The following is a 27,855-nucleotide window of genomic DNA, read 5'->3' as shown; positions in this document are numbered from 1 at the left end:
ATAGTCGGGCTCACCTCTACACATGGCTTGGGCTCTGGAACCAGTCTCCTGGAGAGGGGCTGGACTCTGTCTCAGTCTGGAGTTGCCCTTGGTGAGAGGCGGCGGGCTGGGGTGGGTATCCTAATATCCCCTCGGCTTGCTGCCGGTACGTTGGGGTTTTTCCCGGTGGACGAGAGGGTTTGTTCCCTGCGCCTTAGGGTCGGGGAACAGGTCCTGACTGTCATCTGCGCTTATGCGCCGAGTGGCAGTTCAGAGTACCCAGCCTTCTTAGAGTCCCTGGGGGGGGTGCTGGAGGGTGCTCCACCTGGAGACTCTGTTGTCCTGCTGGGAGACTTCAATGCTCACGTGGGTAACGACAGCGAGACCTGGAGGGGCGTGATTGGGAGGAACGGCCTCCCTGATCTGAACCCGAGCGGTGCTCTGTTATTGGACTTCTGTGCTAATCACAGTTTGGCCATAACGAACACCCTGTTCGAACATAAGAGTGTCCATAAGTGCACGTGGCACCAGGACGCTCTAGGCCGTAGGTCGATGATCGATTTTGTAATCGTATCAGCAGACCTGCGACAATATGTTCTGGACACTCGGGTAAAGAGAGGGGCTGAGCTGTCAACTGATCACCACCTGGTGGTGAGTTGGATCAGGTGGCGGGGGAAGACGCTGGACAGACCTGGTGCACCTAAACGCGTAGTGAGGGTGTGCTGGGAACGTCTAGCAGAGGCCCCAGTCCGCGAGATCTTCAACGCACACCTCCGGCAGAGCTTCAACAGCATTCCGAGGGAGACTGGGGACATTGAGTCCGAATGGACCATGTTCAGCGTCTCCATTGCCGAAGCTGCTGCATTGAGCTGCGGCCGCAAGGTGGTTGGTGCCTGCCGTGGTGGTAATCCCCGAACCAAATGGTGGATACCAGAGGTGAAGGGAGCCACTAGGCTGAAGAAGGAGTCCTATCGGGCTTGGTTAGCCTGTGGGACTCCGGAGGCAGCCGACAGGTATCGACAGGCCAAGCGGGCAGTGGCTGAAGCAAAAACTCGGGTGTGGGAGGAGTTCGGAGAGGCCATGGAAAAAGACTTTCGGACTGCCTCGAAGAGATTCTGGCAAACCGTCAGACGTCTCAGGAGGGGAAAGCGGTGCTCTACCTGCACTGTGTATAGTGCTGGCGGAGCGCTGCTGACGTCGACTGAGAAAATTGTCAGGCGGTGGAAGGAATACTTCGAGGACCTCCTTAATCCCACTGACACGTCTTCCAAGGAAGCAGAGTCTGGGGATGAGGGGAATGACCCGCCAATTTCCGGGGGCGAGGTCACTGAGGCAGTTAAACAACTCCTTGGTGGCAGAGCCCCTGGTGTTGATGAGGTCCGCCCCGAGTTCCTGAAGGCTCTGGACGTTGTAGGGCTGTCCTGGTTGACACGCCTCTGCAATGTTGCGTGGAGATCAGGGGCAGTACCTGTGGACTGGCAGACCGGGGTGGTGGTCCCCATCTTTAAGAAAGGGGACCGGAGGGTGTGTTCCAACTACAGGGGGATCACACTCCTCAGCCTCCCTGGGAAAGTCTATGCCAGGGTGCTGGAACGGAGAGTTCGTCTGTTAGTCGAACCTCGGATACAGGAGGAACAATGCGGTTTCCGTCCTGGTCGCGGAACACTGGACCAGCTCTTTATCCTCTCCAGGATACTTGAGGGTGCATGGGAGTTTGCCCAACCAGTCTACATGTTTTTTGTGGACTTGGAGAAGGCATTCGACCGTGTCCCTCGGGGTGTCCTGTGGGAGGTGTTGCGGGAATATGGGGTGTCTGGCCCATTGCTACGGGCCATTCGATCCCTATACAACCGTTGCAAGAGCTTGGTTCGCATTGCCGGCAATAAGTCGGACTCGTTCCCGGTGGGTGATGGGCTCCGCCAGGGCTGCCCTTTGTCACCGGTTCTGTTCATAATTTTTATGGACAGGATTTCTAGGCGCAGCCAAGTGGCGGAGGGCTTTCGCTTTGGTGGCCTCAGAATCTCATCTCTGATTTTTGTGGATGATGTGGTTCTGTTGGCTTCATCGGGTGAGGGCCTCCAGCTCGCACTGGAACGGTTCGCAGCCGAGTGTGAAGCAGCGGGAATGAGGATCAGCACCTCCAAATCTGAGGCCATGGTTCTCAGCCGGAAAAGGGTGGAGTGCCCACTCCGGGTCGGGGATGAGTTCCTGCCCCAAGTGGAGGAGTTCAAGTATCTCGGGGTCTTGTTCGCGAGTGATGGGAGAAGGGAGCCGGAGATCGACAGACGGATTGGGGCTGCAGCTGCAGTAATGCGGACGCTGCACCGGTCCGTCGTGGTGAAGAGGGAGCTGAGTGTAAAAGCAAAGCTCTCAATTTACCGGTCGGTCTACGTCCCTACCCTCACCTACGGCCACGAGCTGTGGGTAGTGACCGAAAGAACGAGATCGCGGATACAAGCGGCAGAAATGAGCTTCCTCCGAAGGGTGGCTGGCCTCTCCCTTAGAGATAGGGTGAGAAGTTCGGCCATCCGGGAGGGGCTCAGAGTAGAGCAGCTGCTGCTCCACATCGAAAGGAGCCAGCTGAGGTGGTTCGGGCATCTGACAAGGATGCCCCCTGGGCGCCTCCTGGGTGAGGTGTTCCAGGCATGTCCCACCGGGAGGAGGCCCCGGGGCAGACCCAGGACACGCTGGAGAGATTATATCTCTCGGCTGGCCTGGGAACGCCTTGGTATTCCCCCGGATAAGCTGGAGGAGGTGGCTGGGGAGAGGGAGGTCTGGGCCTCTTTGCTTAGGCTGCTGCCCCCGCGACCCGGCCCCGGACAAAGCGGATGAGGATGGATGGATGGATGGACACATGTGGCTCCTCCCACCGTCCACAGACATGCAGTCAGCAGGTCTGAATGTGATTGGCTTGCCTTGGTGGGTACCAGAGGAAGGGGGTGCCTACTGGGGTCAGCGGGGGAGCTGGCCCTAGGGAGGGGCATCCTCCCCTCCCTCCTTTTCCTCCCCATCCCCGGCTACCTCCCTCTTCCCGCTCCACCACACTCACCCACACAGGTAGGGCCTTGGGGTGCGGGTGTCTCACCAGGGTGCAGGGGAGACATTCCCCCCCCTCTGTCCCCTTCTGGCCACCTGTGCCTCAATTTTATCTCACAACTTAGACATCCACATTACTTACACTCTCATAACACACACATATATACAGTGGGGCAAAAAAGTATTTAGTCAGCCACCGATTGTGCAAGTTCCCCCACTTAAAATGATGACAGAGGTCAGTAATTTGCACCAGAGGTACACTTCAACTGTGAGAGACAGAATGTGAAAAAAAAATCCATGAATTCACATGGTAGGATTTGTAAAGAATTTATTCGTAAATTAGGGTGGAAAATAAGTATTTGGTCACCTCAAACAAGGAAAATCTCTGGCTCTCACAGACCTGTAACGTCTTCTGTAGGAAGCTTTTCTGTCCCCCACTCGTTACCTGTATGAATGGCACCTGTTTGAACTCATCATCTGTATAAAAGACACCTGTCCACAGCCTCAAACAGTCAGACTCCAAACTCCGCCATGGCCAAGACCAAAGAGCTTTCGAAGGACACCAGGAAAAGTATTGTAGACCTGCACCAGACTGGGAAGAGTGAATCTACAATAGGCAAGCAGCTTGGTGTGAAAAAATCAACTGTGGGAGCAATCATCAGAAAATGGAAGACATACAAGACCACTGATAATCTCCCTCGATCTGGGGCTCCACGCAACATCTCATCCCGTGGGGTCAAAATGATCATGAGAACGGTGAGCAAAGATCCCAGAACCACACGGGGGGACCTGGTGAATGACCTGCAGAGAGCTGGGACCAAAGTAACAAAGGTCACCATCAGTAACACACTACAACGGCAGGGAATCAAATCCCGCAGTGCCAGACGTGTTCCGCTGCTGAAGCCAGTGCATGTCCAGGCCCGTCTGAAGTTTGCCAGAGAGCACATGGATGATACAGCAGAGGATTGGGAGAATGTCATGTGGTCAGATGAAACCAAAGTAGAACTTTTTGGTATAAACTCAACTCGTCGTGTTTGGAGGAAGAAGAATACTGAGTTGCATCCCAAGAACACCATACCTACTGTGAAGCATGGGGGTGGAAACATCATGCTATGGGGCTGTTTTTCTGCCAAGGGGACAGGACGACTGATCCGTGTTAACGACAGAATGAATGGGGCCATGTATCGTGAGATTTTGAGCCAAAACTCCTTCCATCAGTGAGAACTTTGAAGATGAAACGAGGCTGGGTCTTCCAACATGGCAATGATCCAAAACACACCGCCCAGGCAACAAAGGAGTGGCTCCGTAAGAAGCATTTGAAAGTCCTGGAGTGGCCTAGCCAGTCTCCAGACCTCAACCCCATAGAAAATCTGTGGCGGGAGTTGAAAGTCCGTGTTGCTCGGCGACAGCCCAAAACATCACTGCTCTCGAGAAGATCTGCATGGAGGAATGGGCCAAAATACCAGCTACTGTGTGTGCAAACCTGGTAAAGACCTATAGTAAACGTTTGACCTCTGTTATTGCCAACAAAGGTTATGTTACAAAGTATTGAGTTGTATTTTTGTTATTGACCAAATACTTATTTTCCACCCTGATTTACGAATAAATTCTTTACAAATCCTACCATGTGGATTCATGGATTTTTTTTTCACATTCTGTCTCTCACAGTTGAAGTGTACCTCTGGTGCAAATTAATGACCTCTGTCATCATTTTAGGTGGGGGAACTTGCACAATCGGTGGCTGACTAAATACTTTTTTGCCCCACTGTATAGGGCCTTGAGGGTAGGCACGTTAACGGCGTCCAGTGGATGGTCTGTGTACTCAAACCTACCTCTGGTGCCGGTGCCCACCTCTCAATTTTAAATCCATGTAGACATTGAGGGTTCTCGGGAGGGGCCGTGCTAACACCCGCTGCTCTCTAGCAGCAGCACCATGCTCTCCCTTGTTTTAAATGCACTTTAGAGCAACACGCAGCAACACTACACCTGAGCGGGAGGAGGAAGGTATGGGGTCTTCACACACCCCCGTTCTCTACTAGCCATCGGGGCGGGGTGGCTGGGAGGAGATGTTGACTGTCCGATTGGCCTCCCTGCTGCTGCGGAGCCTGGGACGGTCTGCTTGCCTCCACCTCGGGGGGAAGGGTAACATCTCTTGGGTCTGGGTGCTGTTTCCCCCTCTGGGGGCGAGGGTACCTGGACCCGGGGTATAGAGTATGTTTGGGGAGTGTGATTGTGTGTACATGTCCATTTATGTCAATCCTTACGTTGGGTGAGTGCTGAGTGTTTGTATATGTGTGCATGAGGGTGGGAATGCATGTTTGTGTCTGTGTGTGCCTGTTTGTCTGTGTCTATATGTCAGGTCGGGTCTTGGTGTCCGGGGCTGGGCGCTCAGGTATGTACCAGCTCACTCCCGGTGGCTACTTGGCGGGGCCTGGCGCCTGTTGCTCGGTCAGGCCTCCTCCGGGGTGCGGAGGGCCCTCAGGCCTCCGGCCTCTGGGCCTGCGGCTCGGTTCACTCTGGCACAGCTGGCTGCCGGCAGAGCCGGCGGGCACGCCGGTGCAGCCCCCTCTAGCTTCTGCTCGGTGGCTACTGGGTGACGCCTCGTCTGGGGATCCTCAGCCCTTCCCATGAAGGTGGCACGGATGCCCCTCCGGTGGTCCTCCTTGGGCTCTCGCAGTCTGGGGCCTCTGGATGTCTGGGGCCTGGATCTCCTCCATGCCTGCTTCATGCCCTGGGGCACGGGGCTATGGCTCTCTACATCCTCTTGCAGACCATTACATGTGGAAACCATTTGAATACAAGCGCTGATCCACACAGGTGTGCACACGGGTGTTCACTGCTCGTAGACTTAAATTACACCTTTCTTGGCTGCTACTTCAAAGCACATTGTGCGCTGTCTGTCCTGCGTGCTGCACAACAACATTGAATATTTAGTATTTACTGCTGTTTACACTTAGCTAGATTAATGCGATGGTGTTGTGTTTAGTACACTCAACAAAAATATAAACGCAACACCTTTGTTACTGCTCCCATTCCCCATGGGATGGACGTAGAGACCTAAAATTCATTCCAGATACACAATATAACCATCCCTCCCAAACAGTGGTCACAAATCAGTCCAAATGTGTGGTAGTGGGCACATCTGCTATATTGAGATAATCCATCCCACCTCACAGGTGTGCCACATCAGGATGCTGATCTGACATCATGAGTAATGCACAGGTGTACCTCAGACTGCCCACAACAAAAGGCCACCCTGGAATGTGCAGTTTTGTCTCACAGCAAAATGCCACAGATGCCACAAGCAATGAGGGAGCGTGCAACTGGCATGCTGACAGCAGGAATGTCAACCAGATCTGTCGCCCGTGCATTGAATGTTCATTTCTCAACCATAAGCCGTCTCCACAGGCGTTTCAGAGAATATGGCAGCACATCCAACCGGCCTCACAACCGCAGACCTCGTGTAACCACACCAGCCCAGGACCTCCACATCCAGCAGGTTCATCTCCAAGATCGTCTGAGACCAGCCACCCAGACAGCTGCTGGAACAATTGGTTTGCACAACCAAACAATTTCTGCACAAACTGTCAGAAACAGTCTCAGGGACGCTCAACTGCATGCCCGTCGTCCTCATCGGGGTCTTGACCTGACTCCAGCTCGTCGCCGTAACAGACTTGTGTGGGCAAATGCTCACATTCGATGGCGTCTGGCACGTTGGAGAGGTGTGCGCTTCACGGATGAATCATGGTTCACATTGTTCAGGGCAGATGGCAGCTGAGAATGTCCCAGTTCTTGCATGGCCAGCATACTCACCGGACATGTCACCCATTGAGCATGTTCGGGATGTGCTTGACCGGTGTATATGACAGCGTGTACCAGTTCCCACGAATATCCAACAACCTCGCACAGCCATTGAAGAGGAGTGGACCAACATTCCACAGGCCACAATTGACAATCTGATAGACTCCATGCGACGATGTGTTGCACTGCATGAGGAAAATGGTAGTCACACCAGATACTGACTGGTTCTGGGTCCCCAGACCCCCAATAGCGCAAAAAACTGCACATTCCAGGGTGGCCTTTTGTTGTGGGCAGTCTGAGGTACACCTGTGCACTACTCATGATGTCAGATCAGCATCCTGATGTGGCACACCTGTGAGGTGGGATGGATTATCTCAATATAGCAGATGTGCCCACTACCACACATTTGGACTGATTTGTGACCACTGTTTGGGAGGGATGGTTATATTGTGTATCTGGAATGAATTTTAGGTCTCTACGTCCATCCCATGGGGAATGGGAGCAGTAACAAATATATTTTTGTTGAGTGTATGTTGCTTTGGTTTTTTTGCTTGTTTTCTATTCTTTCTCTCTCAACGGGTGATCCAGGAGATTTTATTTTATTTTATTATTATTTTTTTCCCTTTCTCACTGTCCCTCTCCCCTTCTGTTTTTCATTTCCTTCCTCTTTCTTTCTCCTTTTCCTATCTGTCACTCATGTCTGTCCCGTCTGTAACAACTGAAAATAAAATAAAATAAATAATAAAAACAAAGGTCGATCAAATGGACCAATATGGCAATGCCACGATGATCCATTTGGCAAAATAAATCCATTGGGTATCCTTGTTGGTCCTCAGACAACAATTCTGACGGCTAAAGAACCAAATGGGACAGGCCAAAAAAAAAAAGAATGTGATTGGCTGTCTGTCTCAGTGTGTTGGCTCAGTGATAGGCTGTCACGTGCTGTGTTTTATTTGAGTATTCTGATTACACAAACACAGTCGTATTTGTTTGATTAGAGTTCTTATAGATTTTTCACTTTTGTTTTCATTCTATTTACTTTTACTTTGTTTAAGACTTTAGTTTTTTTCGTTTTAGATGATTTCAATGAATATTGTATTTGTGAGGCAAGATTTAAGATATCAGTGCAAATATTACAATATGAACTTTTAGAAAGCAGAGTCAAGTTCATAAACGTCTCATCAGGCAGGAAACTTTACTTATTCAACAACAACAAAACGAAGGATAAGCCTCTATCATTTTATTTTATTTCAGTTTTTTAAAACTGAAATTTTCAGTTTGTGTAATTGTATTTTTTTTTAAAACAAATATTACTCTGTGTGTGTGTGTATACCCGTATTGATCCCTGAGACGTGCGCTCCTGGTTGAATGTGCGCCGTCTCTCCCAGCGGTGGATCGAGTCCTGGACCTCTCTGCTGAGCTGGCGCGTCGCTGACCTCTGCTGGTCAAATGTCTTAATGTGCTCCAGCGCCCCGTAGGTGGTGGTCAGGTAATAGGAACCTGCACACACACACTCAGTGATTTCAGTGACATGATCAGCACACAGATGAGTGTGTGTGAGTATTTTCGGCGTGGGTTGGCACCTTCTCCCAGCGTTAGCGACGGGTCCATCAGCTCCATCATGTACTCTACATCCAGCTGCAGGGCGCACAGGTTGGACCGGGCCAGGACGTACATCATCACAGGCAGGAAATCATCAGCGCCATGGGACCGCCCTGCAGGGACAAAGGGAAATCTAAACCTGCACTTTATTCTTACAGTCAGCAGGGGGCTACTCTGCTCTCCACAGCTGGTTCGCACTGATGCGCCTCAGTCGCATGTTTGTTACTCCACGCCTCGCTCACCAGGCTCAGTTTTGAAACAGAGCGATTGAGGCTTGATAACCGCAGGGTACATAACTATACGCTGACCTCCAGATATTTATTAATCTGCACTTTTTCCTGTACATGTAGTTTAATAATGTGGGGGCGGGGCTTAAAGCACAGCTGGCGATGCTGACCTGGACAGCTGATAGACATGGAGTCGTAGATGATCTTGCAGGCCTTCAACAGCTGCTCGATCTTCTTCTGAGGAGAATACTCCTGATGGAGGTTGTTTAGTTTGATGCTGATCTTCTCCATAGACGAGGCCTCAGGGACAGCCGTGGTAATTCCTAACGCCGTGGTGGTGCTGCCGAGGACTACAGACTGACACACAAGAACACAAACACCATCAGCATCGCAGAGGACGCTCCTGCTGCTGCGCAGGGACTGCAGCAGGCCTGCAGGTGCATGCATGAAGGATAAAAACAGGTGAAAAACTTTAAAAATTCAAAGAAAAGAGTGACGGTCGAGGTTTCATTTCATGGAGGCAGCTCGCTGCACCACCTGGTTCTGGGCCAGCTGTTTGAGGCCGCCGTTGCCCGTGTGCAGCTTCTCCAGCCTCTGATAGATGGACTCCTTCAAGGGCTTCAGGACACTCTTACACAGAGCAGCTTCCACAATGCTCTCTGCAGGCACAAGATCAGAGTTAAAGTAGAACGGCTGACGTCACCGTTTATTTCTTCGTAACCACAGAAACGATGACGTTGTGCGATGTTCGAGGAAATGACTGAGCTCAAACTTCCCCGTGTGACCTCCACATAATGCAGTCTAAAAATAAAAAGCTGTGAGTTACCGAGTTTGTCCTGCATGTACTGGTGCTGCGGCTCCAGCATGGCCTGCAGCTCCGTGCTCTGCAGCAGGTAGCTCTTCAGCTGAGTCATCATCTGTCGGATCTCCTGCAGCATCTCAGTGGAGGACGAGTGGCTCGACATTGTCTCCAGGGTGAAGGCGCGGTGCTCTTTCACCTAAACACACAGACTGGTCACATGACGTGGCATCCAGGCGGCGCGTGGCTGAGCTGAGGGTTTGGGTGGAAGGCTTCCGCCTCTGCGCACTCACCAAGTTGCCAAAGTAGCTGAAAGGGTCCCTGGCGAGCTCCACAATGCGCTGCGTGAGGCGGCGCTCGTGACTGATGAGCCCGGTGAGGACGGTTGACAAACGGTAGCGGGCTTTGTCCAACATCACAGTGGTGGAGGTTCGTCTGACGGCTGCTTTGGGGCTGCGACTCTCTGCCAGGCGGCTGGAAAGAAAGCAAAGCCTTTAGTTTGAGCTCACCGTATCTGTGCGACACCTGACGCTTGCATGAACAAACTTTCTGCACTTTACTGCGATTTCCTTTTGACCAGCATGATGGTGCAGCAGACTACGAGCTCCAGTCCTTACTGAGACATCCTGTACAGAGGAGTGGTGTTTATAGGTTTCCACACTGACCTCAGAAGCTTTGATGATGTCAGCTTTACAGAGAGGTGTGCAGCCTGAGAACCTGAGACCATGAGTCTGTCGGGGGGATCGGAAGTGTTTCAGAACATGTTAAAAATGTCGCGTAAAGTCTGCTGTGGTCTGAAAGGAGCTGCACAAAATCTGAAACCACAGGATGACCAGCTGAGGAAGCCTCATCTCTCCACTCTATCACAACATTCTTGTAAATCTGTAGCTGCTGCAGCTGCATTTAAGGTGGATGTTTGTTGCTAATCTCGTTCTTCAGCCTGTTCAGAAGTATCTGCAGGTTTTTGTGCTTCGCTGATCAGATGTGGTGTGCAGCAGGGGTCTGCGCTGGGACCCTCTGCTTCCTGATGTTAGCTGTAAACATGCAGTCACCCGCCGTGCAGTCAGCAGAGGCTGAGCTGTGTGCAAAACCCAGATAGTAAATGACTGCAGTTTCATTTTGGCCTATTGAAGCTTGACTGCATGATGATAATAGTTGACCTTGGTGTTATCAGCCGAGTCCATGGACCCGGCTGGCCTAGCCTCTGGGTGTCTGGCTGTGCTGATATCAGCCACAGCCTGGTTACTGTCCGGTTTAAGACCCACTCTACATGGCAGTGGAATAAATCACAGCAGCATGTGGTTCTCATCCTGTTTGGACTTTGAACTTTAAGCTTAAACCAAACCAGCGCAATAAAAGCAAAGTTTTATTTTGAAAGAGAACAGATTTATGATCCAAAACTTCCAGAACCATAAACTTGCAACATCTGGCACAGCCACCTGTCTGACCTCTTGATCTCCATGACCTGTGCATGTGCACAGGTGGATGTAGGCGGGGTCTGAGAAAGAGGCGGTAAATGATGGCCCAGAGGAACAGTTAGTGGTTAAACTCAAAATGCACGACAGAGTGAAACTGATTTGTTTTTAACGTTTGCTGTCTGCGGGGAAAATGCTTTTGTTTTTGTTGCAGTTCCATCAGTGACCAGTAGGAGGCATGCAGCCAGGCCCAGGTGATGGGCTCAGGCGTACCTGTGGTTTTGCTCCAGTTCCTGGTTCAGCTCTATGTCTTCTTCTGTGCTGCTGGTGGAGCTGGAGTCGGGCTGGGTTGCCAGAATAGCGCCCCCCTGTGGCGAGTACAGCGACACATCCGGCCGCCGTGCTGGGGATGGAAGGGGCACTTTGATTGGAGCGCTCTGATTGGCTCCTACGTGCTGGGACGCAGGTGAGTCGGGTGAGGTGGGTTTCCTCCTCGGTGGAGGTACTGGGCGGGACGGTTTCTTTCCCGGCGGGGGGCACGGTGGGCTGGCTCTCACTTTGTCCTCCTTCTCCTCCTCCTTGCCTTGTCCTTCTCCCTCCTTCTCCTCCTCCTCCGCCGCCGCTTGGTGCTGGTCCTTGCTGTCCTGCTCAAACAGCAGACCTGATTTACTTCTCCTTTTCTCCCCCTGCTCTCCTCCCTCCTCTCTGTCGGCTTTCTTTGCAGCATTTTGTCCCTTCTCTCTCTCTGTCCCTTCTCCAGCCTCTCGCTCAGAGCTTTTTCTGGAGGGAGAGGTGCGACAGAGAGGAGCAGGAGGCAGAGGGGGAGCAGCTCGGCCCTGCGGGGGGACGGGAGGCCTCGACGGGTGAGGTGATGTCAACGCTGACTTCCTCTCTTCTCTCTCCACTACTCCTCCCCTTCCTTCCTCTTTTCTCTCAGCTTCAGGAGTTGCAGAAGACAGCGGCTCAGGCGAGGGGGGAGGAGGGGAGAAGAGGAGGCCCATCCCGGCCCCTGAGCCCAGACTGGGGGGGCGGGGTGGGGGGCGCTTATATTTAAGCTCAAAACTTGTTATGGTTTGACCTTTGACCTGCGTGCTAGGCTTCTGTGAGGCTTCTCCGTTGTGCAGGGAGGAGGTGATGCTCTGATTGGTGCTGATGTTGTGTTTGGATGTGGAGGAGGAGGGGCTCAGGTCTTTGCTCGTGTCTCTGGGCCGCTCCTCCACAGGAACAGAGTTCACGTACAGATACATGTGGGTCTGATCCAACATCAGGTCGTGATTCTCAGCTCGCCGGTTCAGGTCAGACGTCCAGAAATCTGCAACGCGAAGAAGAGTTACTCCCATTTACATGATTTCATCACCATCATTATCATCACTTCCTCTTCCTGTTACAACACAGTGGTGTTTTTGTGTAGCATATCTAAAAGCTTCATTAAAAGCGTAGGAAAACTTATTTCTTGTGTAACACAATGCAAAACAATTTTTTTATACAGCACCAAATCACAGCAAGTTGCCTCAAGGTGCTGTATTATTGTAAGGTAGACCCTACAATAGTACATACAGAGAAAAACCCAACAATCATATGACCCCCTATGAGCAAGCACTTTGAAGGAAAAACTCCCTTTTAACAGGAAGAAACCTCCAGCAGAACCAGGCTCAGGGAGGGGCGGGGCCATCTGCTGTGATTGGTTGCGGTGAGAGGATTGTTTGCCGAGCGTTATCCAAAGCACACTCTCTTTTGATTCACCTGCTAATTTTATTAACAGTATTCACTCACTGTGTCTTTGGGGTCTTGCTAGCTTAGCTTAGCTCATAGCCGACTCGTTAGCACCAATGCTACTTCACCTGTCCCTCCTGCACTTTCTTGCTCATTGTGTCAGATGTTTAGTTACTCCTCGGCCTCCTTTAGCAGTAATGATACTTGTAATAAATGCAGCATATTTGCAGCTCTGGAGGCCAGGATTACTGAATTGGAGACCCGGCTTTGCACCCATCATTCACCCGTAGCTAGCCAGGCCCTTGTAGCTGGTGCAGCCGAAGATAGCGTAGGCCCTGCTAGCTGTTCCCCGGCAGACCCCAAGCAGCTGGGGAAAGGGGGCGGCTGGGTGACGGTGAGGAGGAAGCATAGTCTTAAACCATTTTTCCCCATTCTGCGACACACCCGCCGGGGGTCAAACTCTGGTAATTGGTGATTCTGTTCTCAGACATGTGAAGCTAGAGACACCAGCAACCATAGTCAATTGTCTTCCAGGGGCCAGAGCAGGCGACATTGAGGGAAATTTAAAACTGCTGGCTAAGGTTAAATATAAATTCAGTAAAATCATAATTCACGTTGGCAGTAATGACACCTGGTTACGTCAATCGGAGGTCACTAACATCAATATTGAATCCGTGTGCAACTTTGCCAAAACAATGTAGTTTTCTCTGGTCCCCTCCCCAATCAGACCAGGAGTGACATGTTTAGCCGCATGTTCTCCTTAAATTGCTGGCTGTCTGAGTGGTGTCCCAGAAACGATGTGGGCTTCATAGATAATTGGCAAACCTTCTGGAGGAAACCTGGTCTTGTTAGGAGAGACGGCATCCATCCCACTTTGGATGGAGCAGCTCTCATTTCTAGAAATATGGACAAATTTATTAAACCCCCCAAAATATGATTATCCTGAGTTGGGACTAGGAAGCAGAGTTGCAGTCTTACACGCCTCTCTGCAGCTTCTCTCCTCCTGCTACCCCCCCCCCCCCCCCCAAAACCCATCTCCATAGAGACTGTGTCAGCTCCCAAACAGACAAAAAACAAACTAAAAACCAGCAACAAACAACTTAAACATAAACACAAAGAAAGAACAATACAGTATCCACATCTGAACCAAAGAGTAAAACAGTGAAATGTGGATGATTAAATATTAGGTCTCTCTCCTCCAAGTCTCTGTTAGTACATGACTTAATAATTGATTTACTCTGCCTTACCGAAACCTGGTTGCAGCAGGATGATTATGTTAGTTTAAATGAATCAACACCCCCGAGTCATTCTAACTACCAGAAATCTCGAAGCCCAGGCCGAGGGGGCGGTGTGGCAGCAATTTTTCACACCAGCCTATTAATCAACCAAAGACCCAGACACTTTTTAATTCATTTGAAAGCTTGATGCTTCGCCTCGTCCACCCCAGCTGTAAACTCAGAAACCAGTCTTACTTGTTATCATCTATCGTCCACCTGGGCCTTACACAGAGTTTCTGTCTGATTTCTCAGACTTTTTATCTGATTTAGTTCTGAGCTCAGATAAAATAATTATTGTGGGTGATTTTAACATCCATGTAGATGCTAAAAATGACAGCCTCAACATGGCATTTAATCTGTTATTAGACTCAATTGGTTTCTCTCAAACTGTAAAAGAACCCACCCACCACTTTAATCACACTCTAGACCTTGTTTTAAGATATGGCATAGAAACTGAACATTTAACGGTGTTTCCTGAAAACCCTCTCCTGTCTGATCATTTCCTGATAACATTTACATTTACAATATTTGATTACACAGCAGTGAAGAGTAGACTTTATCACAGTAGATGTCTTTCTGAAAGTGCTGTAACTAAGTTTAAGAATATAATCCACCCACTGTTATCATCTTCAATGCCCTGTACCAACACAGAGCAGAGCAGCTATCTGAACGCTACTCCAACAGAGGTCGATCATCTTGTTAATAATTTCACCTCCTCACTACGTACGACTCTGGATACTGTAGCTCCTGTGAAAACTAAGGTCTCTAATCAGAAGTACCTGACTCCGTGGTATAATTCTCAAACACGTACCCTAAAGCAGATGACTCGTAATCTGGAGAGGAAATGGCGTGTCACAAATTTAGAGGATCATCATTTAGCCTGGAGAAATAGTTTGCTGCTTTATAAGAAAGCCCTCCGCAAAGCCAGAACATTTAAATACTATTCATCACTGATTGAAGAAAATAAGAACAACCCCAGGTTTCTCTTCAGCACTGTAGCCAGGCTGACAAAAAGTCAGAGCTCTTTTGAGCCAACAATCCCTTTAACGTTAACTATTAATGACTTCATGAACTTCTTCACAAATAAAATTTTTATCATTAGAGAAAAAAATGACCAATAATCATCCCACAGATGTAATATTATCTACAGCTACTCTTAGTACCATTGATGTTAAGTTAGACTCTCTATCTATCTCTAATAATAATACTACTACTAATAATAATAATCTCTAATAATCAGCTATGTACCACAGGCCTTCAAGCTGGCTGTAGTTAAACCTTTACTTAAAAAGCATCTCTAGACCCAGCAGTCTTAGCTAATTATAGGCCAATCTCCAACCTTCCTTTCATATCAAACATCCTTGAAAGAGTAGTTGTCAAACAGCTAACAGATCATCTGCAGAGGAATGGCTTATTTGAAGAGGTCAAAGGAGCTTGCAAAGAAAAGCGTCTGGACTTCTATAAGTTGCTTGAAGACGTTTCACCTCTCATCCGAGAAGCTTCTTCAGTTCTAAGGTCAAATGGTGGAGAGTCCCAGATATAAACCTAGTGGGAGTGACCCCCCACAGAGGGACAAAAGGACCCCCTGATGATCCTCTAATCGCCTGAGCCAAGGTGTGAAACTGGGCGTGGGTCCCAATCAGCCAGAGTTTCGGGTGAGCTCATTGTGAAACCTGGCCCCACCTTATCATGCGAATTCCTGAGGTCAGATGGCCCAGGATGTGAGTGGGCGTTAAGGCGTCTGGGAAGGGAACTCAAAACTGGATTATAGATGGCAGAGAGTTGGTGTCGTAAACCCCCGCCTCTGTTCAAAGATGGTCGCTCACAGTGGACATAGATGGCTTCTTTCACTCCTCTTTCAAACCATCTGTCCTCTCTGTCCAAAATGTGAACATTGGCATCCTCGAAAGAGTGACCTTTATCCTTTAGATGCAGATGGACTGCTGAGTCTTGTCCTGTGGAGGTGGCTCTTCTATGTTGTGCCATGCGCTTGTGAAGTGGCTGTTTGGTCTCTCCAATGTAGAGGTCTGGGCATTCCTCGCTGCACTGTACAGCATACACCACATTGTTAAGTTTGTGTTTTGGCGTTTTGTCTTTCGGGTGAACCAGTTTCTGTCTGAGCGTGTTGCTGGGTCTGAAATACACTGGGATGTCATGCTTGGAGAAAACTCTCCTGAGTTTCTCTAATACACCGGCTACATAGGGGATGACAATGTTGTTGCGTCTGTCCTTCTTATCCTCCCTCGCTGGTGTCTGGTCTTCTTTTCTGTGCCTCTTTGCTGACTTTAAAGTCAGCAAAGAGGCACAGAAAAGACATTGGAGAGACCAAACAGCCACTTCACAAGCGCATGGCACAACACAGAAGAGCCACCTCCACAGGACAAGACTCAGCAGTCCATCTGCATCTTAAGGATAAAGGTCACTCTTTCGAGGATACCAATGTTCACATTTTGGACAGAGAGGACAGATGGTTTGAAAGAGGAGTGAAAGAAGCCATCTATGTCCACTGTGAGCGACCATCTTTGAACAGAGGCGGGGGTTTACGACACCAACTCTCTGCCATCTATAATCCAGTTTTGAGATCCCTCCCCAGACGCCTTAACGCCCACTCACATCCTGGGCCATCTGACCTCAGGAATTCGCATGATAAGGTGGGGCCAGGTTTCGCAATGAGCTCACCCGAAACTCTGGCTGATTGGGACCCACGCCCAGTTTCACACCTTGGCTCAGGCGATTAGAGGATCATCAGGGGGTCCTTTTGTCCCTCTGTGGGGGGTCACTCCCACTAGGTTTATATCTGGGACTCTCCACCATTTGACCTTAGAACTGAAGAAGCTTCTCGGATGAGAGGTGAAACGTCTTCAAGCAACTTATAGAAGTCCAGACGCTTTGCAAGCTCCTTTGACTACAATGACCTGGATGACTGAGAACCTTCACAGACTTATTTGAAGAGTTTCAGTCAGGTTTCAGAGCTCATCACAGCACAGAAACAGCTTTAGTGAAGGTTACAAATGATCTTCTTATGGCCTCTGACAGTGGACTCATCTCTGTGCTTGTCCTGCTAGACCTCAGTGCAGCATTCGATACTGTCGACCATAATATCCTATTAGAGCGATTAGAACATGCTGTAGGTATTACAGGTACTGCACTGCAGTGGTTTGTATCATATCTATCTAATAGACTCCAATTTGTTCATGTAAATGGAGAGTCCTCTTCACACACTGAGGTTAATTATGGAGTTCCACAGGGTTCAGTGCTAGGACCAATTCTGTTTACATTATACATGCTTCCCTTAGGCAGCATCATCAGAAGACATAGCATACATTTACACTGTATGGTGAATGCTGATGTTTGCCTCAGTGATAATTTGACAACTTTAATAACCTGATGAGTTAATTATTTTACCTGCACCCATAGCAGCAATGCTCTCCAGCTCCTCTCTCTTAGTTGCCGTGGTAATGGCCGTGGGTGACCTCAGCGGGACGGCCAGGATGTCCCTGATTTTTGGATCGAGTTGGGAGAAGGTTGAATGAAGCAGGTATTGAAAGAGTGTGCACATGTATGTGAATGTGAGTGTGTGGATACTGCGAGCACCGCAGGCTTGTTTTTACAGTGTGTGTGTTATGCGATGTCCTGCGTGCTGCTGCAGGTGTGTTTGTGTTACCTGCTGTGGAAGTAGAAGGAGATGAGTTTGAAGATGTCATCAAAGACCAGAGAGGAGCCCTCCAAGTGGACGACTGGGGGAGACAGAGAAGAATGAATGGCTTCCTCCTTTGTGTGAATGTGTGTACTTTCTGAAGCAGCACCTACACGTCTTGTGTTGTTGGATCTTCATGTCGCGTACGAGCGGCGCCCCCTGCTCGTCAGGCAGCCGTACCGATAGCGTCGCGACGTCGTTGTCCTCTGTGCTGCGCACCAGGAAAGCCTGCAGACACCAGCGAGTGTGGTTTTGAGTCTGAGGTCATGTGATGTACAATAAGAAGCTGCCTCCTCTTTTAGAAGCGCACAGCTGTATGACTCACAGCGCGAGCGTCAGCACAAGTCTGAGGACGCTCTCACATGTCAGCGTCTCACAAATTTAACAGGTCCCATAAAAACAAACATGCAGCTGTGATTCACCTGGATGTGAAGTCATTCCATCTCAAACCAACCACACAATCTTCTGCTCCACTGCTCAGATTTGCTATTTGATATATGCTAATTATTAAATATGTTTATAATAGATATTAGATGTTATCTCTACTGTGAAACGGTAGCTTTCAAGTGAATGAAAGATGGAAAATGGTAAATGGCCTGTATTTGTATAGCGCTTTACACTACATTCAGTCATCCACACATTCACACACTGACGCAGGTGTGGAAAATGAAGAAAGGTCCATATAACCAAATGATTTGTGAGTTATGATCAGAGCCTGGCTCCTGTAACCCGTCATATTTGCTCAATCCAGCACAAAAGCTAAATGCAAATCAGAGCTGGTCGAGCAGGAAATGAGATGGGTTGGCTGTATGTTCATGTCAGAGGGGATCTCCGAGGTTCCTCCAGCAACACCAGAAACTTCATTTCCTTCATTTGGTGAAGTTTTGAACCCGTCTGCAGATTTTCTGCATCAGTCTGTGATGTAAATGTCTTTATTTATTAAAGGGAAGAGGAAAATCAGGGAGCAGTCACCACTTCAGTGTCATTATTCCCAGCTCTAACACAACAATGACTTCCTGCTGAGTCGCCACGCGTGAAGACGTAAATTGCTCTTCGTAGGTTTGTTTGGTTTCCAGATGTGAGTCAGAGGTAAAGACTTTGTGATGGTGTCTGATATCAGGCCCTCGTTTCTGCGTTTTAACAGCTTTAAACCTGTTAAACATGTTTCACATTTCTGCTGTTGATTCAAACTTTCTGTGCATGCACGCGTCTACAGGTAAACGAAAAAAGGAGATGATGACGTATTTCCATCAGAGTAAAGGATATTTACCCTGTAAATAGGGCCCATTATAGAGGGGATACCTGTGTGTGTGTGTGTGTGTGTGTGTGTGTGTGTGTGTGTGTGTGTGTGTGTGTGTGTGTGTCTCACCCCGGCTGGCTCCTCCTCCAGTATCCTGGCGGTTTGCTCTCGGCTGAGTCCTTCGGGCCGCCACACGGAGGTGCTCCCGACCAGCCGGTCCACCGAGCTCAGCACCGGAGGAGCCGGTGAGGCTGGTGGGAACACAGGGGTGGGAGGGGGGGAGGAAGAAGAGGAGGGGGGTGGGAGTGTAGGAGATAAAGGAGCAGGAAGAGGGGGAGGAGAGAAAGTGGGCGTCAGATCAGAGGAGACAGAGGACAGCAGGGGAGGAGCAGGAGTGGGGACAGGGGAAGGTGAGAGAGGGGGAGGCAAAGATAAGGGAGGAGGTGCGTGGACCGGAGGGAGAGGGGGAGGGAGGGACGGAGGGGTGGCTGGAGGCAGAGGAGGTCGAGAGGGGAGATGGGAGTTCCTGACTGCAGAAGGTGGAGGTTTGGGCCGACATGGCCGGGGCGGCGGGTGGGAGGGCAGCGAGGGCGGAGGCAGGGGGGGGGGCGGGTCAAGTGGTCCTGTCACAGGGCTGCAAAGAGAAAAGGTCAAAGGTCAATAAACAGATTGACAGCTGGCCGGTGATATTTCCTGTGATCAGCTGCTTGGACTTTAACCACACTGAGAGGATGGCCCACCCGCTGGGCCCAGGCCCCGCCTTTTAAAACACACCTGCTGCTGCTGCAGATTTCATAATGGCTGGCATCATCGCCGGCTTCAAAGGGGCGGAGTTAAACATCTGACTTAACACCAGTGCAGCCGACTCAGAAAGCATCCAGACGGCGGAGCGGGCCTCAAACACGAGCTGAACTATCACCGAGCGCCACGTGCTGCTGCTGGGACGACTCCTACCGCCCCTCTGTGATCCCTGACGGAGCTCCCAGGTCACGTGACCAGCTCCTGAGTCTGGTTTCATTTGTATTATAATTGTTTTATTTTTTCAGTGTCGTTTGCAGCACTTTGTGTCTGCCGTGGTTGATTTAAGGTGGTGATAAAGACACCTGAGGGACCCTGCAGGTATGTTGTTGAGGCCAGTTTACCCCAGGTAGGGTCTCCCTGCATGAGCGAGGGCTGGAACATGGATGGATGCTAACGCAAGCTGTGCTGGTGACCAGGTGGATGTTAGGAGGTGAAGTCTGATGTCAAGGTCGTGGTATCACTGACTCATCCTGTGCCTGTCAAGGCCCGGGGTGTGTTGTTGTCTGAGTCATGTGACCTAAGGTGTGAAGTCTTTGTGCGTCGCGTGGTGAGTTTCAGGTCCGCCTCCGAGGTGCCAACCACAGAAGGATGCTAGAGCTCATCAGGTGAGAGGTGAAGCATCCTCAGAAAGCTGAAAATGAGATCCCGTTGCTTCAGCTGAGGCGTTTAAGCCTTAGAGAGACGATAAAGACTAATTGAATCTAAGTCTTCTTCACTCGCGGCGGCTGCAGCGCTCAGAGCTCCTCGCTCGCAGCAGCCTGGAAACCACACAGATGTTAGCGGTGCATCAGAAACCGGAGCACAGGACAACAGCAGCTGATGAGAGCGGTCTCTGGGGTTTGTCAGGGCAAGTGATTTATTTACATTACATCATCTGACATTACAGCATGGCCTCTAGGGGTCACGGGGTCACCAGTTTGGCTTTTTAAGGCTATGAAACGGTAAAAGCTGGTCCAGCAGGAGCACAGGCGTGTTTGAGACGTCTCCTCCCCCAGCCTGACACACGGGCAGCAGGGCGCCATGTGTCTGTGTGTCAGTGAGCTGCTCCTCATCATCACCTGGTGAACACAGTGAGTTAATAGCGCAATGCTGTTAGAGGAAGTCTGTGGTCAGTTCGTCTAGTCCTGTGGTTACCAAACAGAGAACAAAATAGCAGGTTGGTGTTGAAGGTAGTCCGCCACTGATGGCTGCACATCGTTTCCATCAGTTCTTCTGATCGTGTTGTGAGGTGAATGCACGGCCCGCCTGCAGTGTTTGCATCTACCCGGCTTTACCTGCCAGGTGAGTCCGACAGGTGCCGGACAGGTGGACGTTGGGTTTCCAGGTGTGTGTGTTGCTACCTGACAGGTGACTCACTCAGCGGTCCAGATGACACCAAAAAACATGAAAAGAAACACTTTCACAACACTTGTGTTGTTCCTCTTGCAGTTCGCCACATATAAGAAGAAGATCTGTTTCCTGTCGTTGACCCCCTGAGGGGTCAGGGTCACCTGGACCCTTCCCCCCTCCCCCCATCAGTCGGGGCCTCCTGTGTTGTTCTATTAAAATCCCAGCATGCACCTGCACGCTGCAGGCTGCAGCCTTTATTTACCTTTGCTGTAGTCTGAGTTACCTCTGCCTTATCAGTGGTCTGGTGGTTTGGCTTTAAATAGACGAGTACTTGCTAGCAGTATGTTACAGCACGGTCATGCTAACTTACGTTTGTCTCTGTAGCTAAGTTTGAAGTGCTGTTTGTGGCCCGTAGATAACAAAGGCTCTCAGCTGAGAGTGGCGCCATCAGCGAGCGTTAATATGTTTGCTTTATGGCTTCCTCTGCTCACTTCTCCCTCTGCAACGCAAAGAGTGCCGGTGATTGTAAATTACAGCAGATTGCTGACAGCAGAGTGACGTAAGGTGTTGTTCTTGAGCTCCTCGTGTTTGTGTTTAAAGCAGCTGTTACACACGGGGGTGGTCTTTAATTAGACCTGTTTGGTGCCCAAGTGTCACTTGAGGACGAGCTCATGGAGGTGCAGCGTGGATGAAAGTGTCTTTAGGGTTGTGGACCCTGAACCGGTCTGTGATCGTGCACAGCATGCAGGTGATGTAGCGGCCGACCTACGTTCCTTTGGGAATCTCGGGGAAAGCCGGGACACAGTGGAGAGATTGCGTCACTTAACTGTCTCCAGGAAAAGCTGGAGGAGGTCCTGAGAGGGACGGCGTCTAAAAGGAGCTGCCGGGGCTTCGGTGCCATCCGTCTCTCAGCCAATGGCGTGTCCAGCGGGGTGGCCTGGGGGGGCACAGGCCACCCCCCAAACCAGACTGGCCACCCCAGGTGCCACCCCAAAGGCAAAACAATAAAATTCAATCAAATATCAAATGTCCGATTATGTTTTCACGGTGACGCTCAGATATCCGAGTGTAAGTGAATGCAGCATCGCTTCTGCGCTATGCGCATCACGTTAGCAAAGGTAGGAGAGCCAAGCGCGAAAGATGGCACTGCAGGAAACAATTTTTCGGTGAAAGAAAATGAGGACAGAATAAATGTCCCGGTAAGTAATATCAAGTTTGTTGAGTTTAGTAAACTTCGGTGAAATTAGAATACCAAGGAAAAAAATAACACTTAAAGAATTATTGCAGCCGTGGAATATTTCAGACAGTATGCTACTGAGGGCAGCTAACATAAGAGTTATGAGTTATAAGATATAATCTAAGTCGTAACATTGCTGTATGGAGCTGCAGATTTGGTTGCAGGTTAACATAGCTGGACTGGCCATCGGGCATACCGGGCATATCCCCAGTGACTTATTTTTTATTTTTTTTGTAACGGCATGAACAATGAGAGGTGGTGGATTGGCCAGATGCAGGTCGATGTGTAGAAATAACTCCGTTGTTTGGTGGTGGCTATGACGGGGCTTCCACAGAGGCAACAGGTGGATGAGGGAAGGGGAGGCAGGAGGAGAGACCCGAGGCAGCCACCAGTCCGAGTGTCAGGTGAACTGAACTTCAGGTAAGAAGTTATGACCTGCAGTCTATCTGGGTCAGATATAAACTAAGTTTAGGTGGAGTTTATTTTCATTGTGCTGACTTTTTACTGTCAGTTGCAATAACTCATACTGCGTTCTAGCCAGTTTGACGGAGTTTTTATACAGCTGGGTGGGTGCTATGATGTTACTGATAGTGAACTTTATTTTATTCATAAGGTTAGTAGAGTTGCCAACGGCTCCTTAAAAAAATGGAATGGTCCCTCATTCAGAGAAAATATTACGCGTTTCATATTGAGCTGAGAAGAGACGCAGTTTGTCCCGGACTTTAGCTAGAATGGAAAAAAGACACAAAGCTGGATTTATTCTGTCCTTACGCTGCACAGCTGGCTCTTCTTCTCTCATTCTCTCCCCCTGCCTCTCCTGTTGCTACTTCAATCATGAAACTGATCAATGATCAGCTGATCGGCTTTTCTCTCTCATTTATTTATCGCCCACTTTGCGCCAGAAAGAGGAAACCAGCGGATATTGCGCTAAACAACAGCAGCACGTTTAAGCTTGATCAGCTGTTGTTAGAATGTATTTAATATTAATTTCTAGTATCAGCTGATGTTTGCTGGAGCCACAGCTGTAAAGCTGCTGGTCATGATGTCTGTTTAGATATGTGGTGAGAGGGAAACATGAAGATGAAACCAGGAGATGTCCTTACTGAACCATCAGAGCTGAACAGGTGATGGAGAAACAGGTTTACCTTTTAGGTGACATGAATGAGTTGAAGTTATCAACTGTTTCTGAGAGACAAATAACACCAGGATCCTTTTTTATGTAGCTGACAGCTGGTAACTGTGCAGGGGCGGGTCTAGCAAAGTTTTGCCAGGGGGCAGGTAGGGCATTAACAGGGAAAGGTGGGCACAAAGAAATACTTTTCTTTCTTATTCTCATTTAAAATGTCTCGTTTTTATTAGATAATTATCTAAATCTTACAACCAAAGTTTTTATCTGACGTAAAATGTATAGAAATCATACATATACCAACAAGACTGTACATCACTGTCACAACAGCATTTGTTTTCATTCAAAGGCTTTATGGCTTTAATACCTGGTGGGCCGGTCTGTAGTAAAAATGCCCAATTTTTTTGTCCCAGTCCAGCCCTGCAGGTTAATACTGGCAGTGTCACCATGCCAGCTGACTGTATTTTATCATCAGCCAGTGTTGTTCTTTATCAATATTACCAAAGTTTACCATAAGGCAGCATAGAAAGTATTTACTTGCTTTCAGGTGTTATTCAAATGTTAGTCTTTTCATTTGTTTCCCCACTTTTTTCCTGTTTCAAAATCAAACACCAGTTTGTGAGAAGATTATCTTCTTTTTTTAACAGGCAGATAAAGTTTTGCATTGGCATTGGCTAATTTGTCAATTGTTTGTTACAAATGTTCGTATTTTAATTTTCAAAAATGTTTTTGCCCAAAACATATGTGCACTATATGTCAGTAAAAATACTATGCAAATATTGCTGTCCTTGAATGCTGAGTAAACACTGACAAAGCACTGATTGTATCTCTTGTACTTTATCAACGCAGTATCTAAAAACTTTGCACCGTAGTGGTTAAAATCTCATTCTAATAAGAGTTAAAAGTGCATTTGGTTATTAGGTTTATAGGATTATTGAATTATGGTTAAGGGTTGGTAGAATTTTTTTCTTTAAACATTATCTGCCAATTAAATCTGCCACCCTTCTCCAAATCTGTGCCCCTACCTGGCCCCCCCAACAAAAATTTTCTAGACACGCCACTGCTCTCAGCTGTTCTTACAAAAAGAGCCAGTTGATTCCACTGAGACGTGTCTTCAGTGGATTTCAGGCTGATGAAATCATGTGACTAACCGATCCCAGTCCAACGGCCATAAGTGCCCGTCTGCTCACAGGAAGACAGGCTGCACAATAAATCGTTCAGTCAGCTGAATTTTCAAGCTGTGACCAGAAGCAGACATCCTGTGTTTGATTCATGTTTGCTGAGCTGCATGGAAACACCACGCACGCACATTTACTCCACCTTTGATTCCAGCGGAGGAGAAGTTAGAAACGGCCTACACCCATCACGTCGCTGAGGTGCGTCTTTACCTGACACAGGTTTAAAGTCCACGCTCGGTCTGCTCTGACTCTATTAAACATGAAGCAGTGCCTTCACTCGTGCTCTGCTGTGGTTCACGTTGCAATGCAGTCTGGGTGGTGATGTCATACAAGTGGAATGGTTACGGTCCCGATCTGTGCTCAACCTGTTCAAAGGAGGAACATTTGGGGGGCGTAGCAACACGAAAGCGATCACGGGGGTGAGGGTGTCCGTGTGGCGCTCCACGCCAACATCCGGTCGTCAGATGTTGGACGATTAAACACCACCAAGCAGGACTCCATCGGCACCTGTATCGGAGTGTCTGTGCTGTCTGAGCTGGACACGCTGAACTCAGCCTGACTGCACGGGAAGGTTGTCACTTCCTGCGCAACGCTTCACAGCCAGCAGGGCGGCCTCTGATACTTCCTGTCTTTCATGGTTGTTAGGCTGGTTCACATGTGCTGCCTCAGGATCATCAGGCTGAAAAGTGTTCGACCACTAAAGTCTGTCAATGAGTAAACGGGTGGGGCGGTAGTTCGATCCCTGGCTCCTCCAGTCTGCGTGCTGAAGTATCCTTGAGCAGGGCACTGACCCCTGAGCTGCCCCCGGTGCATGAGAGTGTTGGTGTAGTTTGTATGGAGAGTAAAAAGTGCCCTGAGTGCTAATAAGGACCGGCCCGTACATAAATAATAAAAGCTTGTGAAGACGATGACAGGCATCTGTGACCTGCTCCTGCAGCCGCAGACGGATCAAATGCCAAGAAAGAAGAAACTATAACTCACTTATAAACTCACAGCTAAACGCTGTGTTGGTTATTTATGCTTGTTTAAAGATATGGACGTGCAGGTGATGGTGTAGGTCTGACAGCAGCCTGTCACTGCAGGTCAGGCCTTATAGATTGTTTCACTGACCAAAAACACGAAGACAAGAAAAGCAGCAAAAGAGGTCTGTGCCCCAGAGGGAGCCCCCTGCTGCCCCCACGACCAACGTAAGGAGAGGATGGACGGGTGGACTTAGACTTTTACAGTTACTGCATCAGTTTTTACTCCACTGCAGTTTTTGCTGAAATGAAGCAGTCACATGTGAGCTCTGCAGGTTTCAGTAACAGTCCTGTGATGTGTAAGCATCCACTTTTACATCTCATACATGAGTTATCTGGGCCTTTTATCCCCGAGGAGTTTTAAATGAAGAAGTGATACTGCAGCGTAGTAAAGCAGCACAATACTTCACCCGCCGCTGACTCTGCGGTGACTGAGCCTTCAGCACAACAACACTCGCGCTCCCTGCCGCCCTGCGGCCTCGATAACGTAGTGATTTGGACACAGGCGAGCTGAGTGAGAAACGAATGCCACAGAGCAGGACACTCATTTACAATGACTTCTTTTCACAGCCAGAGAAGTCGCCCCCTGCTGCTTACACAGAATGCGGGTTTAAACATAGCCTGTATATAAAAGATGGACATAGCCAGCCGTTGTTTTTGGACTCCTCAGTTTGAAAAATCATCTTTAGAAACGAGGGGGGAGTGCTGGCTGCCATGATTGTAGACTGTATGAGACCATCACACAGACTGATTACTATTTAGTGCTCTACAACATCCAATCAAAACCCTAGAACTTCACTGTGCACCACACCTGGAGCTCCGCCTTTGGGGACGGTCTGTTAGTACAGTAACCTCACAGCAGCCATATTATTGGTCAGATGATGTCATTAAAAATGCTCCAACAGCACAAACACGTTGCGAGGTCTAGTTAGCAGACCGCTAGCAGCTGCAGCCACCTGTGTCACCATCCACCTGTCAGTCAAAGAGGCCACACCCCCAATAATGCAAACTTTAAGCCTTCATACAAGTCAAATAGGAAGGAAGAGATCAAAACAGTTTTTCTTTCTTTCTGCTGTAAAGTTGGACGTTTTATCTCGGGAGCCTCTGCTGGAGCCTCTAGTGGGCGTTAGAAGAACTGCAGCTTTTGGTGCTTTCGACTTCCATCGTTTACACAAAGTCTTTGATTCTTTGACAAATTAAGCAAGCCAATTTAGAATCGGGAATAGGAGCAATAATCGTTCAATAATCAAGCAATAATCGTTCCTCTCAGTAAACCTCAGAAATGCTCCATGAGGGAAGGTTTTTGTCCTTACGCTCACTACTGAAGACTTTTTCATTTAAGTTAAATCCTGAAGCATTAAGCTGACATTCAGATGTGATAACAGTCAATGCGCCTTTTTGGAGCACTTCACATCAACTCAGGCCTCTCTAACTCTCCCCTGGAAGTATGGAAACAGACTCCAATCCTGCACAGAATCAGGATTTTCCCCGCTCTGGGAGGACACTGACCTAAATATGAGCGAGTGAGTCATCACATCTGTTTTTCCTGTCTGACTTTCGACCCCCGACTCCCTCCTCCACTCTGAAACCGCAGCACCATCCCCCTTACCCCTCACTCAAAAATGCCTCTCGCTGCTTTTTCCACCCGTACATATCATCGCAGACCCCCATTAGACTCACCCTGCGTCCTGGGGAACGACGCTGGCCTCCATCATAACGGCGGCGACTGACTGTTTGACTGCTCCGTCTCTCTCAGCTCCATCGAAAACCCCGCCTCCTCTTTGCCCCCTTCTTTCCTCCTCCTGTTGATCTGAGCAGGCCTGAATAAGGAGAAACTACAAGGCAAAGGGGAAAATGTGTTCCTGTGTCGGCCCTCCCCTGTGTTTAAGCCTCGACTTCCTGAGCCGTTCGTGAGGCAGGAAGAGGCCGAGCACTTTGGTCAGACTTCCCCTGCTCTGCCTCTTCTTAGCTTGTGACACACTCTCTTTGCTTCAGCGCTCTGCAGCTGATCCTGCTCTTTCTCAACTCGGCTGCTCAATCAGACCTTTGAATTTCTGCATTTTTACATCTTTTGGAAACACAACCCTGCCTCCTCCACGTCCCTTCTCCCCTCCCCTCTCTACTTTTAAACTTTTCCAGATGCTCTCCGCTCAAACTCTGGAATGCTGGACTTCATGTTTCCTGCAGGCGTCACTGTTTTGTTTTTTTTTTGGGTTGTTGACCCCGTTCTCCTCCTCCTCCTCTTCCTCCTCCTACTCCCTGCTCACATTTACAATAGAAACTCTGCTTTTGCTTCTCTACACCTACTCCTGTCTGAGCTTATCTCTTCTCTCATGTATAATCTCTCCCTCTGAAGACATTCCTGCCCAAAGAAACTAT

The 27,855-nt window shown here is 49.1% G+C and overlaps 1 protein-coding gene across 1 annotated transcript in view; it reads right to left on the bottom strand.

The window, feature by feature from the left end:
• The window catches only part of rin3 (Ras and Rab interactor 3), a 31,109-nt gene extending 3,527 nt beyond the window's left edge, over positions 1 to 27,582 (bottom strand). The window contains exons 1-12 of the mRNA XM_086274777.1: positions 27,157 to 27,582; positions 18,916 to 19,420; positions 17,660 to 17,774; positions 17,514 to 17,586; positions 17,255 to 17,346; positions 11,133 to 12,171; positions 9,738 to 9,918; positions 9,472 to 9,643; positions 9,183 to 9,304; positions 8,816 to 9,002; positions 8,400 to 8,531; positions 8,150 to 8,316 (exon numbers count right to left, since the gene is read on the bottom strand). Of these exons, the coding sequence (XP_086130903.1) occupies positions 8,150 to 8,316; positions 8,400 to 8,531; positions 8,816 to 9,002; positions 9,183 to 9,304; positions 9,472 to 9,643; positions 9,738 to 9,918; positions 11,133 to 12,171; positions 17,255 to 17,346; positions 17,514 to 17,586; positions 17,660 to 17,774; positions 18,916 to 19,420; positions 27,157 to 27,191 (2,820 nt within the window). The 5' untranslated portion in view covers positions 27,192 to 27,582. The remainder of the gene's footprint in view (positions 1 to 8,149; positions 8,317 to 8,399; positions 8,532 to 8,815; positions 9,003 to 9,182; positions 9,305 to 9,471; positions 9,644 to 9,737; positions 9,919 to 11,132; positions 12,172 to 17,254; positions 17,347 to 17,513; positions 17,587 to 17,659; positions 17,775 to 18,915; positions 19,421 to 27,156) is intronic.
• Positions 27,583 to 27,855: the final 273 nt, after the last annotated feature.

Source organism: Aulonocara sp. 'chitande type north' Nkhata Bay, linkage group LG19 (assembly GCF_057382095.1).
Source record: "Aulonocara sp. 'chitande type north' Nkhata Bay isolate Kocher_YH1m ecotype deep benthic linkage group LG19, A_spYH_male_GT1.1, whole genome shotgun sequence".
NCBI lineage: Eukaryota > Metazoa > Chordata > Actinopteri > Cichliformes > Cichlidae > Aulonocara > Aulonocara sp. 'chitande type north' Nkhata Bay.
The sequence above is the reverse complement of the archived record's forward strand: the minus strand, read 5'-3'. Positions and strand labels throughout refer to the sequence as shown.